The sequence below is a fragment of the Pelecanus crispus genome, chromosome 11 (genome assembly GCF_030463565.1).
Source record: "Pelecanus crispus isolate bPelCri1 chromosome 11, bPelCri1.pri, whole genome shotgun sequence".
NCBI classification, from domain to species: Eukaryota; Metazoa; Chordata; class Aves; order Pelecaniformes; family Pelecanidae; genus Pelecanus; species Pelecanus crispus.
The window spans coordinates 31,641,601-31,661,338 of record NC_134653.1 but is presented as its reverse complement, the minus strand read 5'-3'; the positions used below and the strand labels follow the sequence as shown (position 1 = coordinate 31,661,338).

The 19,738-nt window shown below is 56.3% G+C and overlaps 1 protein-coding gene across 1 annotated transcript in view; it reads left to right on the top strand.

The window, feature by feature from the left end:
- The first annotated feature begins 8,053 nt into the window (after positions 1–8,053).
- Positions 8,054–19,738, top strand: part of CUX2 (cut like homeobox 2) — a 69,295-nt gene continuing 57,610 nt past the window's right edge. Inside the window, exons 1-2 of the mRNA XM_075718970.1 lie at positions 8,054–8,059; positions 8,906–9,103. Of these exons, the coding sequence (XP_075575085.1) occupies positions 8,054–8,059; positions 8,906–9,103 (204 nt within the window). The remainder of the gene's footprint in view (positions 8,060–8,905; positions 9,104–19,738) is intronic.

Sequence of the window (19,738 nt, the reverse complement as noted above, 5' to 3'; positions counted from 1 at the left end):
ACACAATTAACCCTCCCCATCCCGGGCTCTGGCAGCCGGTGTGGGGCCACGTCCTGCAGCACCCGGGAGCACTGGCACTCACGGCACCCAGCTGAGGTGGCTCACCAGCCTGGGCACAGCACGGCCATCCTGGCCAGAGGCTGCATTTCTGCAGCGGGAGCCACTGAACCTGCAGGCAGGCAGGCAGAAATCCTGCAAAACCTCTAGCCAGGGTCCGCTGCCCTCACAGAACAGAACTACCGGCTATCGGGACCGGGCTGTTTGGTGGTTCTGTGTTGTCTTCAGTATTTTTAGTCTGTTAATTTTATCTCCCCTCCCTCTCACCTTACCCTGGCCGTGTGGGCGTGCTGGGGTGGGAATGGTGCTGGCAACCCAACGATGCCTGTCGGCCACTGCCACAGCCCCCCAAGCTCTGCGGTGCCTGGCATGGCACTCTGGAGCATCCCAGCACCGACACCACTCTGGAGCATCCCAGCACCCAGCGGCTGGGTGTGGGGGGCTGCCAGTCTTGCTGCCTGGCATCGTCACCTCCACGTGCTGAGGAGGCTGGTGGGTGAGCGGGGAGGGCTGGGACAGGGCTGGGAACAAAACGCAGCGTGAAATGGGATCCCTGGAGCTCTGGGCTCTGCCCAGACTCTGCCCTCATTCCCCCAGAGGATGCAAATATCATGTTTAATCCCTGGTACTTGCTGCTCGGTTGCACCTCGATGCCCGGCTGCTGTGGCCAAGCCAGCGAGGATGGCATTGCAAGGAGGATTTAAGTAGGCAGCAGGGAAATGCATAGGGAAAAGTGCCCAGAGAGGAGAAAACTCCTGATCCGGGAATGACTGCCTCGTCTGGATGAAGATGCGGCTGAGGGAAGGCATTTCAGGATGGGTTTTGGGGTCTGTCTGAGCAAAAGGCCAGGGGAGAGAGCCAAGGGGCAGAGCTGGGGTAAGGACCGGCCCGGGGCATGTGAGCACGGCCAGGGATGAGCAGGATCAATCTCGGCACGGATGCTCCCTCCTCCTGCCAAGTTCAGCTGGATTCATCGGCCAGCCGAGCCCAATTACCTTAATTTGTGGCATTAACGAAAAATCCATAAGCATCAGGGAAGTGATGTGTAGCGGTTTAACGGGACCGGTCGGCCATGGAGCCGCCAGCACCGCCTGGGTGCAGCCCATCCCTGGCTCCGATTCCATGCTGGGGCATGGCTGGTGGCATGGCAGGCAGCCCTGGAGCCACAGAGATTTCCCAGAATTTTTTTTTTGGGGGGGGGAAGCACCGTTTCTGCCTGCCCAGCCTGGAAGAGGTCAGACCTCGGTCTCTCCCCAGTGTTGCCCATGTTGTGGTTGGGGGTGAGATGATGGCTGGGGGCTTCGAGGGGCCGGCTGCACCGAGCACAGCACAGAAATCCTGGCTGGGGATGGGGTGCAGATGGCTGCCTGTGTTTCTGTGTTTCTGCCGTAATATGTAAGACGGTGCATCTGCTCCGCTGCTCACTTCTCGCTGTCAGACGTAATCCTCTGTGCTGCATGGGCTGGATCCTGCCCCCCCGGGTGAGGACCCTGGTCCAGCCTGGGGATGGAGGCGGCTCCAAGCACATCTTTTCCCTCTCCTGCTGTGGATATTGGGGGACTTACTGGCATCCTGGAAAAAATGAATGCTTTAAATATATATGTATGTACATATACGCCTATAGAGCTCTGTAGTGAACAAAAGAGCTGTTGGGAAGTGGCTGCAGCCTTGTGAATGGATGTCAGGGAATAACACACGTATCTGTGCCATGGCAAAATCAAGCATCGTCCCTTCTTATCTGCAAAAGAGACTGTGTTTTACATGAAAAAGCCTTTCTAATTAATAGGACAGCCCCTCTTGAGCTTGATAAAAAATGGAGTCAAAAGGATTTGATTAACCCCCGCTCTTTTCAAGGCGCGTGCTCTGCCTGAGCGAGACGCGTGCCTGCGCCTGAGCCAAGTCCTGCCCGTGGCTGATAACGGGCTCCCTTCGTCCCAGGGAGCCTGGGAGCATCATGCCCATGGGTAGCCACGAGTCCGGACATCGACTGGGCCGATTTGGGGGTGTCCGGGCCCCAGGGCTGGCTGAGCGCGGCCGTGTCGGTGCTAGGATGCTCCAGAGCCAGGCCGTGCCAGCCGCTCGCTCCACGCCGTTCCGGTTTCCTTATGAATATCTTTTGCTCCAACCAATATTTTTTTCTGCGATCAGATACATTTGACTAAACTAATACATATGTATACATGCCGGTACATTCCCATTCAAACCAATGTAAATTACCTTTGACCAATACATTTTTCCTGGAAATCAATGCATTTTAACACTGGATAATATTTATGAAATTGAATTTTTTATTGAAGCTAATGCAATTCTCTCCTATTTTATGCATTTTTATTAAACTAATGCATTTTAAATTAAACTGTTGTATATTAACTACAATGGCTGTTGGTACTTACAGTAAAATAATATATGTTTGCTGAAATCAATACATATTCCAAACCTAGGAATTTCCAGTTAACAAGGCTATATCAAGTATAACAAATGCATGTAGCTACTTAATTTGATGCTTATATACACTGGCTGGTATATTTGTTTATTGGTAATGATTATTTTTAAAGGGAGAAAGCTTATTAAAGGTAGAAAGATGGATTGCTACGTGGCTCAGAGCTGCAGTTTGAAACCAGTGGCGGTGGCCACCCCGGCCCCAGCCCTCGCGCCAAGGGGGACGTGGGGGTGGCCCGCGGGTCCCGGTGCTGGCTGGTGGCTGAAGCCCATCTTCTCTGTCACAGACAGATGGCCCCGCGCCCTCGGCCACATCCCTGCGCCTCGGTTCCCACTGCGTGGGGGTTTGGGGGCATCCTTCCCTTTCCTTGGGTTCGTCCTTGCTTCCCCCCCACATCCCCTTTCTGCTGGCAGCACCTTCAGGAGCTTTTAAAGGGTTTTATCCGTCTCCCCTTGGTGTTCAGAAGGTTTCAATGTTTAACAGCTTATTCCAGACAGACCTAATTTAGCAGCTTTGCCTGATTCAGCTCCATTTTCACTCTGAAGGATATATCACCGCAGTAATGTTCAGGAGGATTTGCCCAGCTCAGGGGTCTGGGCAAGAGCTGCTGCCCACAAAACACAGCCGGGGGCCAGCCAGAATGAGGACAGGGCAGGGGATGAGGATGACAACGGACGATACCCCCATTCCTGAGCTGCTGGCCCGTCCCAGGGATGTGCCCTGTGCTGTGCACAGGATGCAGCCCCAGGAGGAGGTGACCGTCCTGACCTCCGGAGCCGTGGCATTGACGGGGGAAAGCCATAAATAGCAGCATTATCTGCTGTGCGCACGCCGAATGGCGCCATAGTTGAGATAATTTGAGCGAAGCAATAAAAGAGGGAAATTAATTAAAAAGCATGTGCTAATTGTAGGGGGAATGTGCCTGGAAATAAGTAGCCTTGGCAGAAATGCGGCCGGTGGAGGGCCCTGGGCACCCTCCCCGTGCATCCTGGGGCGCCCAGTGGGCACCGAGGGCTGAGGCCGGGCACAGCTCAGTGCATGCTCTGTGGGGGCTGCGCTGGGCACCGAGGGGAGATGGAGGGGTGCTGTGACCCCCCCAGTGTCTCACCCTGCACTCCTGTGCCCCCCATGTCCCGCCCCCCCCAGTTCCTTAGTGCCCCCCTCAGGGTGTCCCCCTGCAGTGTGTGTCCCCCCCCAGCTCCCTGGTGTCCCCCGGTGCCTGCCGTAACCCCCCAGCTCCCCGGTGTCCCCCAGTGCCCACTGTGCCCCCCCCCCCCAGCTCTCCCCGGTGTCCTCCTGTGCCAGCTGTGTCCCCCCCAAGCTCCCTAGTGTCCCCCCGTGGTGTCCAGCCGTGCCCCCCCAGCTCCCTGTTGTTACCCAGTGCCCGCCGTACCCCCCCAGCTCTCTCCGGTGTCCCCCCGTGCCCACCGTGCCCCCCCCAGCTCTCCCTGGTGTCCACCAGTGCCAGCCATGCCCCCCTCAGCTCCCCGGTGTCCCCCCACCATGTCCAGCCATGTCCCCCCCAGCTCTCTGGTGTTCCCCAGTGCCCGCCGTGTCCCTCCCCATCTCCCCCGGTGTCCCCCAGTGCCTGCCGTACCCCCCATCTCCCCTGTGTCCCCCAATGCCCACCGTGCCCCCCCATCTCCCCGGTGTCTCCCAATGCCCACCGTGCCCCCCCATCTCCCCGGTGTCCCCCAATGCCCACCGTGCCCCCCCATCTCCCCGGTGTCCCCCAGTGCCCACCGTGCCCCCCCATCTCCCTGGTGTCCCCCCAATGCCCGCCGTACCCCCCATCTCCCCTGTGTCCCCCAGTGCCCGCCGTACCCCCCATCTCCCCTGTGTCCCCCAGTGCCCGCCGTGTCCCTCCCCATCTCCCCGGTGTCCCCCAGTGCCCGCCGTGCCCCCCCATCTCCCCGGTGTCCCCCAATGCCCGCCGTACCCCCCATCTCCCCTGTGTCCCCCAGTGCCCGCCGTACCCCCCAGCTCCCCTGTGTCCCCCAATGCCCACCGTGCCCCCCCATCTCCCCGGTGTCCCCCAATGCCCACCGTGCCCCCCCATCTCCCCGGTGTCCCCCAGTGCCCGCCGTGCCCCCCCATCTCCCCGGTGTCCCCCAATGCCCGCCGTACCCCCCATCTCCCCTGTGTCCCCCAGTGCCCGCCGTACCCCCCATCTCCCCTGTGTCCCCCAGTGCCCGCCGTGTCCCTCCCCATCTCCCCGGTGTCCCCCAGTGCCCGCCGTGCCCCCCCATCTCCCCGGTGTCCCCCAATGCCCGCCGTACCCCCCATCTCCCCTGTGTCCCCCAGTGCCCGCCGTACCCCCCATCTCCCCTGTGTCCCCCAATGCCCACCGTGCCCCCCCATCTCCCCGGTGTCCCCCAGTGCCCGCCGTGCCCCCCCATCTCCCCGGTGTCCCCCAGTGCCCGCCGTACCCCCCATCTCCCCTGTGTCCCCCAGTGCCCGCCGTACCCCCCATCTCCCCTGTGTCCCCCAATGCCCACCGTGCCCCCCCATCTCCCCGGTGTCCCCCAGTGCCCGCCGTGCCCCCCCATCTCCCCGGTGTCCCCCAGTGCCCGCCGTGCCCCCCCATCTCCCCGGTGTCCCCCAGTGCCCGCCGTGCCCCCCCGCGCGTCCCGGGCCCGGCCCGGCGGCACGTGCTGCAGCTACCGCGGCCGCCGCCAGGTGGCGCCGTCGTAGCGGGCGCTGCCCGGTCCCCGGCGGGGCGGGGGGCGAGGGCACGGAGGGGGCAGGAGGGAGCGGGGGACCGGGCCGTAGAGCCACATCACGGGCTGCCACGCTGTCAAACACTTTAAGTCATTCCTGAGACTATGGGAAAGAGACTGGAACGGCCCCGTACCCCGCTGCGGGGGGTGGCTCCTGCTTCCCGCGGCTGGCGGAGGCCCCGGCCTCTCCCGCTGGCGGCGGCAGAGCCCCCGCAGCGGGGGGCACAGGGCGGGCGGCGGGACCCCTGCCAGGCTTTCCCGGACCCCAGGACCCAGCGGCGCTTGGTGACGGCTGACAGGGGCTGCGCTGCCCTTCCCCTGCGCGGGATGGGGACAGAGCTCCGGGAGCGGCTGCCTGGGCATCCACGGGGGTCGTTCTGCTCCGCGCCCAGGGCTGAAGCTGGGCCCGAGCTCCTGGCCAGCCCCACGGCCTGCCTCGTCCCCGCTCGCCCTCATGGCACTGCTGTCCCTCGGTGTGGCTCCTGGCATCCCCCTGCCCATCCCTGGGACGAGGCGGCCCAGCAAGCCCACCGTCACTGCTGGCACGTAGCTCCCACTGCCAACATCGCCCCTTGGCCGCCTAATGGGGCCGGATCACCGCACAAAGGACTTATCATGTGGATCACAAATGGCAGGAAGGCGAGAATAAATTAACGCCTGAAATGGGAGCGTGCTGAAATCTAACTATTTTTTTTTTTTTTTTTAAGTACACAGAAAAGCCCCTTCCATATTTTAATTAAAAGCCTTTCAGAAGAGGAGGCAAGGGGCTGCCATTTACAACGGGCTATTGTCAGGCGCACAAAGCAAACCGTTCTGGAGACAAACTGATTTATTAACCTGCGCCTTGCAGCACTCCCCGGGGCGGGTGAGCTCTGGGCGGTGGGGAGGTGGCAGGGCCAGGCTCCCCTTGGTCTCCCCAGGGTGCCCTGGGGCCAGCGGGGCAGCGCCCAAGGGGACACAGGGAGAGCGGCGATGGAGCGTGCCGCCCCGCAGCTCTCCGTCCCTCTGTGCAGCACCCAGCACAGCCCCTCTCCTCTTCCTTATGGCTCCCATTGATTTATTAATGATTTGGCCAAACAGAAACATTCCTCCAAAGCCCACAATTTAATTTGCTCACCAAAGATGCCAAGTTAGTTTTATTTCTGATTTATGAGCCGGCTTTTCGGTTCCCTTGGCGGCAGAGCAGGGCAGTGATTTATTGGTGTGAGATCAGCTTTGTGGGTGCAGGGAGAAGGTCCCCTTTCCGGGACCTCTCTCTGATGGTGTCCAACAGCGGATGCCTGCAGCATCTTGGTCGTGAACAGACTGAGCCATCCCCACCGCTGGCACAGAGAGGAGACCTTGGTATCAAACAGCAGAAACCAACTCTCCCCCCAGGAAAGACCATCCATTCCACCTGGGTTTATTGACCCATCCTGTAAACAAACCTCTCCCCCCGTGCGTGGCCCCGAGAGGGATGGAAATGAATTCCCATGGGGGATCCCTTCTTGCGCAGCCTGTGCTCTCACCCCTGGCTAATTACAGCCTCATTAGGCCAAAGGAGAAGCACCTGCCTAGCACCACCAGCAGACCCAGTCCCACTACAAATCTCAGTGCCTCTGAGGGGGTTCAGGCTTCCTGATTTTTGTGGTTGTGGGGTTAAGAGGGGATCTATTTATAGCATCTTGGGTTCCCAGAGCAAACTTGGGGGTACTCAAGCAGGGGTAGTGCAGAGGCACCTGCTGGCTGGGGTCTCAAGAGCATCCATGGAGCTTGCTGTTGATGCTAACGGGGTTGATGTTTCAGGTTGGCAATTGCATCTGGGGTTCACCAGTTCCAGGCAGATGCTTTTGTTGTAGCACCATGAGGAGGATCTGCCATGGGAGCCCCCTTCTCCAGCCAGTTCTGGAGGTGGGGGACAGGATGGGGGGAGAGGCTGGAGCAGGGCTTGCAGGAGCATCCAGGTGCTCTCTAACACAAACTGCCTTGGCTCTTGCAAATCCTTTCTTTGAACTTTGATTTTTCTGTTCACTTGTTCTTCTGCCTGAGGCATTTTACAATTGTGGGATTGTGAGCAGCTCTGAGTTTCTCCGAGTGGAAGAGATGAGAAGGACAAGATAATTTCCTAGCTGTTTATGCTACAGTGTGGTGCCAAGGTCACTTTGGGTGTCTGCCTTATCCTTTTGGACAGTTTTTCTGGCTCAGGTGAACTTCAGACAGCAAGAAGGGAAGGAGCAGACCATGACAATTGGAAGTGCCTGTGAAGCAGGGTGCAGTTTGAAGGATATTCCTTTTCTTTGGTGTCTTCTGAACTCAAAAGGCTGCTTTTTAGTAGAATCCCAGGAGTCCTGCATAATGCAGGTAATGGCGACAGGGTGGCACCTGGGCTGCCAGGTGGGGCCAAACCCTAGCATGGCTGAGGGGCTGCTTCTTCCCCAGCCACGTGCAGAAGAAGGCTCCAGTGCTGCAAGATCCGCTGCAGCGAGAGGAGCTGAGAGTTTTGAGGCTGGGACGGTGAAGGACTACGAGTGATGGCTGCAGGAGCACTTCTCCTGGGTTTGCTGTGCCCATGCAAACAGGTAGTGGAGGCTGCCAGGATGGCTGACCATTTCCCTCCAGCCCCTCCGAGCACGGGGGATCTCCGCAGCGGCAAATGGTGACAGGTAAGATGAGGGGACCAGTGTGCTGGTGAACGAGGGGGCCGCTGCCTGTCACCCTTGTCCTCTTTGTGGTTTCAGAGGCAAAGCAGCGCCCATGGCTTGTGAGCCTGGGGCAACGCTTCAGTACTGCCTCCCCCTCCGTGGGGTGGTGCTGGCCCTGGCTTGCCCCACGCTGGGTCTCGGGGAGGGGAGCAGGCATGCAGGTTTGTGTCACAGCCTGGCAGGAGTCCCAGGCTCTTCCATGCACAGTGGCATGCATGTGGCTGCAGGACAGCTTGGGGTGTTAGCTTGTTCCTTAGCAGGAATATTAAAATGCTGCACTTGCTTGGTCTGCAAATACCCGCCTCCAAAATGTACCCAGAGGGGCAGCTCAGCCTTTCTGCGCTCAAAAACGAGCCGTGGCCAGCAGCACTGGGGTCCCTCCAGTGCAAACACAGCATGGCTCTGCTGGGAGGCTATCGCGTTCCGCTGGGGAAAGGAAATTAATGCTCAAAGCCCTTTGGATGTTGGTGTGGTTGGTATGACAGGATATGGGGCAACTTGGGGCAGAAATCAGAAAGCTCTATTTTTTTTTTTTTTGGTAGAAGGCAAAGGGGGTATTTCTGGACAGGTTTTGTTACTACCAAAGTGCTACTGGCTGTGCCCCGTTCTTCTGTTTAAGTTGTTTGAATTCTTCAGGGACCAACCGCATTAAGTAATTTAAAAATATAGTCCTACACCAGTCTGAATTTTGGGATTTTTCTGCCTGTGGTGTGCTGTGAGCACGTTTACCGTGGCAATTCCCACCAGGGTCAAAGGTGCTGGATGTGTCAGGTTAGAGGGGGGGGGGGGGGGGGGGGGAAAAGAAAACATGAAAAAGTTTAACCGGCAGCTTCTGGATGGCGATTTTTCCACCTCCTTGGCGCGGCTGGATGTTCTTAGTGCACTGATTTGTTTTTTAAAAACACCAATCGCACCGATGCTCTGTGCCCCTTCCCCGGCGGACGCCCTGCGGGGGGTCCCACGCCCCGCGGGGGGCCGATGCCCACGGGTGGACCGGGGGGGGGGAGCTCCCCGGTCCCTCCCCGCGCAGCGCGGGCGGGGCGAGGCGGCGGCGGGGCCGCCCCCGGCGGTGGAGGCGGGCGGGCTCCTCCGCTCCCCTCCGCGCCGCTCCGCGCCCCTCCGCGCCGCCGGTCTCCCCCAAGATGGCCGCCGACGTGGGATCGATGTTTCGATACCGGACGCGGTTTGATGTCCGCCGGCTCCAGGTTGGTGGCGGCGGCGGCCGCGGGGCTGGCGGCGGGCGGGGGGGGATGGGGGGGGGGGGGGGGGGCGATCCGGGCGGCCGCCCCCATCCCTCCCTCTCCCTCCCGCCCTCCCTCCGCCCGCCCTTCCCCATCGATAGGTATCAGAAATTGATCCCCGCCGCCGCCGCTCTTTGTTCGGCGCCGCCCGGGAGCGTGGAGCAGCGCTGGCGGCAATGGAGCCGCGCCGCCCCGGCCCCCGCCCCGCCGCCCCCGAGGTGACAGCGGGGCCGGGGGGCGGCCGCCGCTCCGCCCCGGCGGGAGGGGAGGGAGAGGAGGGAGGGAGGGAAGTTGCGCGGGATGAAGTTGCGGGGAGCGCGGCCCCCCGCGCCGCTCCGCCAAGTTTCTTGCGGTCCCCGCCCGCGGAGCGGAGCCGCAGGTGCCCGCGGGCTGCAGAGTGTCCCCGGTGTCCCCCCCGTGTCCCCCGCCCGCCCCGGTAGCGGGGGCGGCTCTGCGACCGCATCCCCTGCTCCTCCTCGGAGCCGGGCGGGCAGAGGCTTTATGGAGATGATGGATGCGCGGTAGCCCGGGGGATGGCGGAGCGGGGCTGCCCGGAGCCCCGCCGCGCTCCCATTGTTATTCAGGGCCGGGGCTTTGCGGCGCCGGTGCCGGGGCTCGGTCAGCCCTGAACGGCGGGGAAGGCGATCGGCGTCAGCCGGCCGACGGGTCCTGGGAGCCGGCCCGGGTGAGGGCTGGGTGCCGGCGTTTGGGACTTGGCGATGGATGCGGCGGGAGAGAGATCCTTTGTGGCTCTGGGCAGGTCACGGATGCCGTATCCCGCCGTAGTGCCCTCGGTCCGTGAAATTCACGGTAAGTCCTTTGTTAACGTGTGCGAGGGGAGGTCTGCCAGGGGATGCTGACAGTCCGTGACCTTAAATAGGCACCTATGTAGCGGGGAGGAGGATAATTAAAACAATAGCTCTCCCAGCATAATGGGATGAAACCCAACCTGGATCTACTACAAAAGCCGAAACGCTCATTTACATGGATATTAAAGGGGTTTATCCCCGTAGGATATTACGGAGTTTAAAATGCAGCATGCTTCGTAGGGGAGTAAACAAATTGAAATGCGATTTATGGGGCTTGGGTACTGTATCAACAGTTCCAGCATTTAATACATTTTGGCTTTTAAGCAGATTACGTGCTACATCTGTGAGACGCAACCCTAAAAGTAATGCAGGTACCACGGCCGGTTGGCTTGCCATGACTGCTCATTTATGGCATTGTGGTCGGAAAGGGATTACGGGTCTAAGCGCTTCGGATACAAAAGCATTCCTCGGTACATCACGCTAATGACTTTTCCTGGGTACGCGCAGACCTTTATTTAAAGACAAATATTGGCAGCTACTTTTCTGTGGGTTTGTCGGGAGGGGGGACTTTGCTGGAGGGAGAGGTGGGCTGGGAGGTGGGCAGCAATCCTTCCCCGCCGTTCCGCTTGGCCGGGTGGCCGTGGCTGGCTACGGAGCTGGAGCGGGAGCAGTGGGGATTGACTTCTGTCCAGGCAGCAGTTCTGCCGCCTCGCCGGGATCACGGTGGGAAAGGTGACCTTGTGCCAGCTTGGCCTAATGCCCTCTATTAAAAAAAGAAAACAAAAAAGAAAAGGAAGGGGAAACAATCTATTTATTATTCTTCCGAGAGCTTTTGCCTTTTTTTTTTCCTTTCCTTCTTAATGCATGTGTCTGAGCAGCTCTGCTGGCCTGGGGCTGGCCGGGAATGGTAGAGTTTGAGCAACCCTGATGAATGGTGGGCATATGTAAAACATGTAGATAATGTGCTACTCGGCAGCACTTTGATCGAAACGGCATTGAGCCTTTTTATAGCAAATAGTCTCGGAAATGAGAAGAGATAAAATTCTATCAAAGATAATACCAGACATATTTCACTGGGTTATGAGATTGTTTTATTGTGTACATTACTAATGCAGTATTTTTTTTACAGCTTTCTTGTGTATAATAGTCATAGTGGGATTCATACCTTTATGGGTTTTTTGTGTTTTAATTTGCTCTCGGTTTATTATGTTCCGGTTAGCATTGTATGGATTACACGCTCCGTGTGCCGGATGCTGTTTTAATCTAATCCGTTCTGTGTTAAAACGGTAAAAGATGGGAAGAGTTGTGAGCTGCTGATTTGGGATAATAAATACAACCACGAGTGAGGGGAGAGAGACCGATTATAGCCATCTTTTATAAATGTCTTCACATCTCATTATGCAGATGAGCTCTGGCTATACGGCTCCAGCGTTTGGTTCGTCAAATAAAATGCTCTTCATCTTATTTCTCGTAATGCAAATGCTCTCTCCATGCTGGAGTGGAGTTGGGCAGAAACTTTGGTGGCGGCTCTGCCGGATGGCGGTGTGCCGGGAGCCTCGGAGCGTGGTGTGGCTGATGGAATGTTTTTGCTGTTCAAAGTTTAGGGGAGGAAAAAAAAAACAACTGTGGATGTGATTAAAATATTATAACCTTATGATATTCTGAAGTGCATAAATTTTACATATCAGCTACAGAGGGAGTTTAGACATCCATTAAATGATATGACAGCTTGACTTATCTAAATGTGCTATCATTTAACAATGTGTCAAAATTCTTCTTTATATAGACGACAGCAGTAAATAAGCTATCAGTCCTCTTGGCTGAAGCTTAATTCCTGGAGCTTGGACTAATAAAATTAACTGCACTCTTGTGGAGCAGCCTGTGGGCAGGATAACCTTGGGGGAGGCCAAGGCACTTCGGGGGCTGTGAACGGGGGGAACTTCACCTCTGAAAATTCCCTGGGTCCCGCCTGGTTTTTAGGGCTCTTATGGAGAGACCGGTGGGACCTTCCAGTTTTCTCCAGCACCCAACACTGCCTGTTCCCACCCCTGCTCTGCAGAGGTGGAGGGTGGGATGGTGCCTGTGGCTGCCGTGCCCAAGGGGAAGATGGGGGAGCCTGAGGGGGGTTCTGGGTGCCCCCATCTTGGGGATTTTGTCTTTCCAAGCTGAAATCTCAGGGTTCATGCAAGTGCAGCCCATGCCCGGGGCTGGCTGAGGAGCATTGTGGGGTTGTGAACGTGGTTTGTACTTCCCGGTGGCTCCGGCTGCTCCTCGTGCATGGGGGAGTGTGGGCTGCCAAATTGTCCTGTTTAAACAATTAATGTGAATTTTGGAGCAGTGGCACTAATGAAGCCTGGTTCTCTGCAGTTGTCTGCCTCATGACTGGGTTTTCTGTTGTTTGATAGTTGTGTGTTCCTCTTGAGAGGTTCCCGATGACCAAGGCATTCATGATGGTTCTCTTCATGTGGATTCTCTGCTGTCTCCTATTGCAGCTGTGCTCTGTAGCCCATCTTGCAGGGGCAGTAGTGATGTTTCTTCCCTTCACCCGGGAGCTCTGTTTCCTTAGAGATCTAGGGCTGTGGCAGCTAGAAATGCTTGTCCCTTCCATGTGCCACCAAGGAGGCTCAGCTGAACTGACCACCAAAGCGTAGCTGATGCTCCAGCATGGCCCATTAAAACCTTGGCGACTGGGGGACTCGTGTGTCTCTGGATCATTGACCACTTTGTGGTGTCCCCTTCCTCCATGCCTCCAGTGCAGCTCCCTCCTTGGAACAGGCTGAGGTGCAGCATCCATCCCGCATCCCACTGTTCCCCCCAGATCCTTCATTAGAAGCAAATACTTGGTATTTCTAATATTTCCAATTTATATGTGAAGGGGAGAATGAGATGGGCCATGTTCCTGGTCCCACCTGCTGTTGGGTCTGTGTTGTGCATTGGCAGAAAGTTGGACCGTCAAGTTCCTGAACTGAAATGCATTTTTTTTCCTGTGGCTGAATAATTGAGACGCTGCCAGACAAGAAGAGAGCTGCAGAAAATGAGAGTTTATCTTTAGCTCTGCAGCTCTCACTTTAGAAACTGGTGACCCCAATTCCAGCCCGAAGAGTGACTTCTTCCCTAATTAATAAATCCATTAATTAATTGTGTGCGTGCTGCAGCCCATTAGAGATGTATGCGCTGGCCTCCTGATCCAGTTTAGTGGATTGTCTCTGTGGCCTTGGAGGCAGGGGGAAGAAAGGGGTTGTGACCAAGAGGCAAATAGGGGACAGGGATGGAAATATAATTTGATTTTGTGGGACTGGAGGGAAGGGTGTCAGCCGTGCCACCTCCTGGTGGGTTATCCAGCTTGGAGATGGGCGTGGGGACAGCGAGCAGAGCGCTTGGGGTTGCTGTGCCCACTGAAATAGGGGAGGGCATGGAGGGGGGCTCATGGGGTGGAGGCAGCTGCCTGCTGCCCCCGGCTCGGGCCAGGCCGGGTGGCGGAGGAGCCTCTTGCACCGATGCCCTGTGTGGCTTGATGGCGAAAGGGGAGCCATTTCGTTGGGGTCCCCAGGCTGCGTCATCATATCCCGCTGCCTCGCAGGCAGCGAGTTTGGCAGGGCTCAGTAGGGCTTTTGTGCTGCAGGTGGAGCTGAATGTTAAAACGTTTGGTGATCCGAATTATTATTTATGACCAGATTAAGCAAACAGTACACTCCCAGCCTGCGAGTCCTTTAGGAGGTACTTGCTTAACTAGATAACCTCAGCGGAGCATGCAGAACTCACTATTCATCTCCCTCCATATGTTGGCACAGGAGCTGCTCCCTTCAGTTAATTTTTCTTGCTGTCTGCAGAGACTTCAAATAAAAATGCAGGCATAATTGTTGTGCGTGCCGGTCCCATAGCTACTGTTTTCTCTGCTGAACGGAAAGTTAACTGTTGGCAAAAGAAGCACCATCTTTAAATGCAGAAGGCTTTGCTTGCCTATGGATTTGGGGGCTGGAGTGGCCCGTCTGCTCTTCCATTTTCCCCTCCTATTTTTGCTGGTTGGAGAAAAGTAGTGGTTTTGGGTTCCCGGGGCAGCTGCACGTCCTGTGGGGTGGTGGTGATGCTGCTCCCCTCCTCCCTTGGGCGCCGGCACAATCACGGTGCTGTACATCCCCGGCTGCAGGAATTCCCACATCTTGAATTTCAGGGAATTATCCTGGGAGCTGCCGACACAACGTGGCAAATTAAAAATGCGGGGCCATTGTTTGCAGGGAGTGAGGGCGATGGTGAACTGCAGCATCCTGCTCTTCAACAGCCTGCCTTGAAATGAAATTAATTTAGGGTTCAAAAGCGATGGTTTGTGCTCCCCCCTCTCCAGACCTCGAGATAGACACCACACAGCAGCTCGCTCGGTGTATTAATGGTGCAGCAGATTCCCTCTCGGATTGGAAAAGGCACATTAGAGGCATCCATTGCCCCCAAAAAGGCTGCATGAAGTTTCTCAGAACATTTTGTACCATCCTGCTCCTATTACCGAAAGATGTAATTCCCCAACTTGGGAGATAATAAGCAGGTATTGACTTCTGCTGGGGTCATTATCAAGATTTATTCAGTCAATATGGCTTCTTGGGTCAATAAATCTTGAGGTTGATAAAGGAGGAATATATACTTGCAGACTTTATTAAAAAGTTTTCCCTTTTCGTAACACTTTCTCGTGTGTGTTGCATCAGGATCTATGACTGAGTTTCATTTAATTACCTTTTTTTTTTTTTTTTTGCGGTGCATGCTTTCCTGCAGCTTTTGGTGCATCTTGCTGAGGCAGCAAAACTCAGGAAGGAGGATTTGGCCCTGCGCTGGGATCGTTGCCTTGCTAAGATCTCCCTCTCTTGGCTTGGCTTTGGCGATGGGGTGGGGGGCTCGGGGGGGAGCAGGGTCTGTGGGTGCCTCGCCCCAGCATCTCGGGGCTCAGCAAGTCGTGAGGATGGAGCTGAGCGTGGGGTGATGGGGTTTTCTGCTGGAGGGTTGAAACTCAGGATTCCTGTTCCCAGGGCACCGTAAAGTAATGGTTTTGTGTCCTCTTCCCCATCGCAGGCTAAGAAATCTCTGCGATTTGGGATGGAGTGAAACAGCTCTGGTGCTGGGTCGGGCTCTGTCCCAGCGCCCACTTGCTTCCTTGGGCAATGGCTTTGTGCCTCAGTTTCCCTGCTCCTGGGGTGCAAGGGATGGAGTATTCTTTCAAATCGGCATCTCGGGGCAAATCGCCCCAAAAAGGGGCCTGACAGCATCATGGTGGTTGTACCCATGCCCTGGGTATGTGGCTGTGCACTTGTCCATCGTCCCCTGCAGAGAAGGGCCCTTGGAAGGGTTGCGTGTGCCATCTCAGTTGCCCGTGCGCAGGATCTCGGCGGGCATCTTTGCAAAGAGGTCCAGGATGTATCAGCACAATGAAGAACTAGCTCTTGAAGCCAGCAAGATGCCAGCCACAGGGGGTCATCAGTAAAATCTAACCAAAAGGCTTAGATAACCTGGAAAGCTGAAGTGCTCGTTATTTACCGCAGTGCTTGTTAATGAGCAGGGGCGCAGCAGCATCCGCCCCTTCCCAGGCCGGTGCTGCCACATCCCGGCTCGGGTTTGGGGTGGTGGGGGGGCCCCGGGCAAGGGGGGCAATAACTGCTCACCCCGGGCTCGCAGGCAAGAACCCCGTCAGAAGGGCAGCGTGCAATGATGGGCCACTTCAATTTCGTCTGCGTATTTAATGTGATTTATTTTGGCCGCGTCTGTGAAAGAGCTGCTTTGCAGTATCCCCACCATCGGTGGGTTTTCTTTTAAGTTGAGCTTTGTGATTTCATGCAGTTGAACACGCAGACAGCTCCTTCCAAAATGGTTTCAGTGCTTTTTTTTAATATGGCCTTGCTGTGTAATTATTTTTTTGACTACTTTGGTGTAGCACTTAATGATTTCCCCAAAGCTGCAACAGGACCCCAGAGTATTGATTTAGCTGCAATTTAAGCGACTCGCCGCTAACGCGTGGCCGTTTTAATATTAATTGCTTGGCATGTGCGTGCTAGCTAGTTCTTCTGCAACACAGATTTCTAAAAAAGTAAATAACCAATTTGAACCCCATGTAAATATTCCTCTGGTGGGAGCTGTGCTGTGCGTCAGCCGCTCTGAGCATGCTACCGTTGCCTTTGGTAACGCTCCTGCAGTTTTACACCGAAGTCAGGACCTCGGGCATCCTTTGTTTTCTTCCGTCGGGATAACATAATAAAGTATTACCTGGTGCTGGCAGCAGGTCTTGTAATGTGCGGTGTAAGCACAGCCGCTCATCGGCGCCGGAGCTGGTGTGTTATTGCTTAGCCTGGCTGCAGAGGACATTTATTCTTTATTAATCACGCCGACGGGGAGAGCTGCCTTCGTCTGCGGCTCTCGGAGCGGTTTGCAAACATTGCTTCATCCCTGGGAGCTGGGTAATTATTACCCCTCTCGTCCCCCCAGTTTCTCGGTGGAGGGGGGAGCATTGGGGTCTGGCAGCGCAGCCGGGGAGCGGTGGGCTCTCCCCCTATGGGGGGGGGGACACAGTTTGGGGAGCAGCTTTTCTAAAATCCCTCCGTGATGCCCACATGTGATGCAGCAGCGTGCGGTGGCTGGGATGGGGCGATGGGGGGGATGGTGTCCTCCAGGAGGAGGGCTCCTGGGGACCCCCGTACTGCAGCTGCCCGTAGTCCCCCAGGGCGGCGGCTCGCCACCCTCCCTGGCAGGGCAGAGCATCGCGCTGGGTCCCATGAGGTGCCCTCAGCAACACCTTTGGGTCCTGAATTCAGCACCCGAGTTGCCGGTGGAGGCTCTTCCATGGGGTCTCTCCCCTGGGAGCATTTGCTGATGCCACGCTCATTGCGCCAGAGCGGGGTGCCCTGTCTGCGCCGCTCCGGTTCCCTTCCTCTGGCACTGGTGATGGGCTGCGCTCTGCTGATCCCGCCCGCCTCCCAGTCCGCCCCCAAACCCTAGCCCTGGCAGAGCTGAGGGCTGGCTGGGGCTGGCGGGTGCTCGGGGCCAGCGGGACCCAGCCGGGGGCATGGCTCCAGCACGTGTCCCAGCATCCAGGACGGTGGCAGTGGCCATCCCGGGCCGGCAGCTTCGCCCGCTCTGCTCTCTGCTTGGCGCACGCTGCAGAGGTAGCGTCTCCTGCCACTGCGCTTTTCTTTCAAATAAAAGCAGCTAATTAACATTATTCTTTAATTATTGCCTTTATCAACAAGGGGTCTGGTTTATACCAGCAGGATAGTCGCTTTCCCTTCCACTACCCAAGCGAATGCTTCAATTCCTGTTGCTTTTGAAATGAATTTGATGTCATCTGCCCATTGTCACTTAATGGGGACACTTGGGTAATGATTGCGCGCTCCAGCCCTGTTAGCAGCACTGCGAGCGTGTAATTTAGCCCCTTAGGCAACGGTACTTTTGAAATCTCTGGATAGTTTTGAACTCTCTGTTCTTAATTAAATATGCAATTTTTCACGGTAACCAGGTTAATTCTTTTGTGTTGTGTTGTAATACTGTTAGGAATTTTCATAGTTCTTATTAAACATTATTCAGGCATTGTGAATTCCATAATTAAAAAAAATGAAAAGAACAAAGCTTGATTCACTTCTTTCTTTTCCCTGGTTAATTTATCAAATGAATTTTGCAAATTTTTCTTTTTCTCCCCAGACGGCGTGCCAAGTGTTTTAAAGGGGAAGGATTTAATTGCTCTGTAGGGATTGGTTGGTTATGAAGGATTTGGCTGTTTGATTAGTAAACCCTATTGGGAATGGTTTAATGCTCCATGATCTTAAAAATTGTCTGATTGTTAGGCTCTCCAAGGATGTTTTCTCTTTTCCTTATGTATGGCAACAGCTTCGCACAAGTGTGATTATTAGATAGCGGAGGGAGCAGAGGGGTGGATGGCCGGTGCTGGGTGAGCCTGCCTGCCCTGGCAGTGCCGAGGGAGCCGCTGCAGCCCCTGGAGCGGCGATGATGATGATGATGGTGAGGCAAACCAGCGGTTGTTTACGCGCATCCCTGCGGATCGCGGGAATGGATTGCTAGCTGCGCTGGGATGGGGCTGTTCCCGGGCCAGTTCCTGCATTCAGTTTCTCTTTCAAGACCCATTCCCCAACATCTACCTTGTAATATAATGAAATTATACAGAATATCTGATTTACCGAGAGGCGAAACCCTGCTGTGTTCTTCCTGTCTGAATCACTCTGGTATCCCACTGGGCATCATCCCTGTAAGGATGCTAAAGTGCAGGGGGAGGTCTTGCCAGGGGCACCCACGCGGCCCTGGAGCCGGGTGGGCAGGACCGTGCACGAGGAAGGATGCGGGGCTGCAGCCTGCCGCGGTTTAATCCAGGTATCCCATAGCGGGCGGATTCGTAGAGCCGCAGCGTGGGAGTTATGTGGGCTATCAACCTGCTCCGACTGTGGAGCCTGGGGATGTCCAGCCCAGAAGCCTTTAACCGGGGACGCTTTAAAAAAAGGGAAATAGAACACAAAAATGCTCTGCGTGTGTTTTTCCCTGGCGGGGATGGTATCCGCTAGCCGGATGCTGCTGTTCTTTTTATTTCTCCCACCCCTGCGTAAGAAGGGGCTGTGCCCTGCCCTCACACCCCCAGCCCCGATGCCTTCAACTGAGATCCGGATCCAAAACCGATGGAGGTGACATCCATGCTGACGTCGGGGCCGCGGGGATGGGCTGTGACTCCAGCTGCTTCGGCGTGCTGGGGAGAGCACAGCTCTCCCAAATCCCTGCTGCGGAGGTGCCCAGGCTTCGCTTCCAGGGCAGCTGGGGAGCATCCCTGTGGGTGCTGCCGCTGCCAATGGCTCTATGGGTTGTTTTTAAAGCACTGTTGGACTTAATATAGGGAAAAAAACCAGTCAATATCTAATGTTTCTAGCTGTACCTTGCCAGTTGGGGTCCCCTGGGTCCCTCTGAGGTTGTGGGGTGAAGGATGGTGATGGGCTCACTATTAAATAACTGAAAAGCTCTGGCATGGTGCTGGCACCCAGTGGGTTTTTTGGGGGGTCAAGAGGGGTTTCACCTCCCACCCAATGTGTGGAGCATCCCTGGGGGGTGTCGCTCACTGGGAGATGGCAGCCCAGCCAGGATCGATAGTGGCCGGTTTGAGGGGGCTCCTCAGGGGTTATTTGTGCTTTAAGGAGAGGTCGGAGAGTCATTAAACTTATAAATATATTATAATTTAAGAGAAGAGCTGTCGTTATCTTTGAGCTTGGTTTATGTGGCGCCAATTTTTTTCCCATTCTGGTTCAAGCCTCTTATGCTGGGTGGATCCACCAGCGGGGAGGTGCCGTCTGCGGCTGGGGCAGAACATAGAATGTTCAACAGTGTTGGGCAGGGGGTCTTTGCCCTAAAAAGCATCAAAACCTGCCCTTAAAACTGCTACTTCCCCCTTCCCCCCATCCCGAAACTTGCAGAAGGACTTTGATTTGAGGTTTGGGGAGCTGAGCGATGCTGCCGTGGCTCAGCTGATGGTGATCCCGGCTCGCTCCGGGCGCTGGCAGCGGTGCAGGGTCGGAGCCTGCAGCGAGGCTGGGGCTTGTCCGTGTCCTGGGTGCTTTTGGGTGAATGGGTTTTTTCTGGGGGGGTGCGAGTCAGCATTAGCAGGCGCCTGGGCTCAGCGCCGGGACCCTGGCAGAGCCGAGCCCCGTTCCCATCAGCCGTGCGTCCCCTTGGCGCGGTGTGACCACAGAGAAGTGTCACCAGCCCATAAAGCAATATCCAAGAGGCAACCTGCAGGGTAATACCCAGCAGTGGCATCAACCCATTGCGA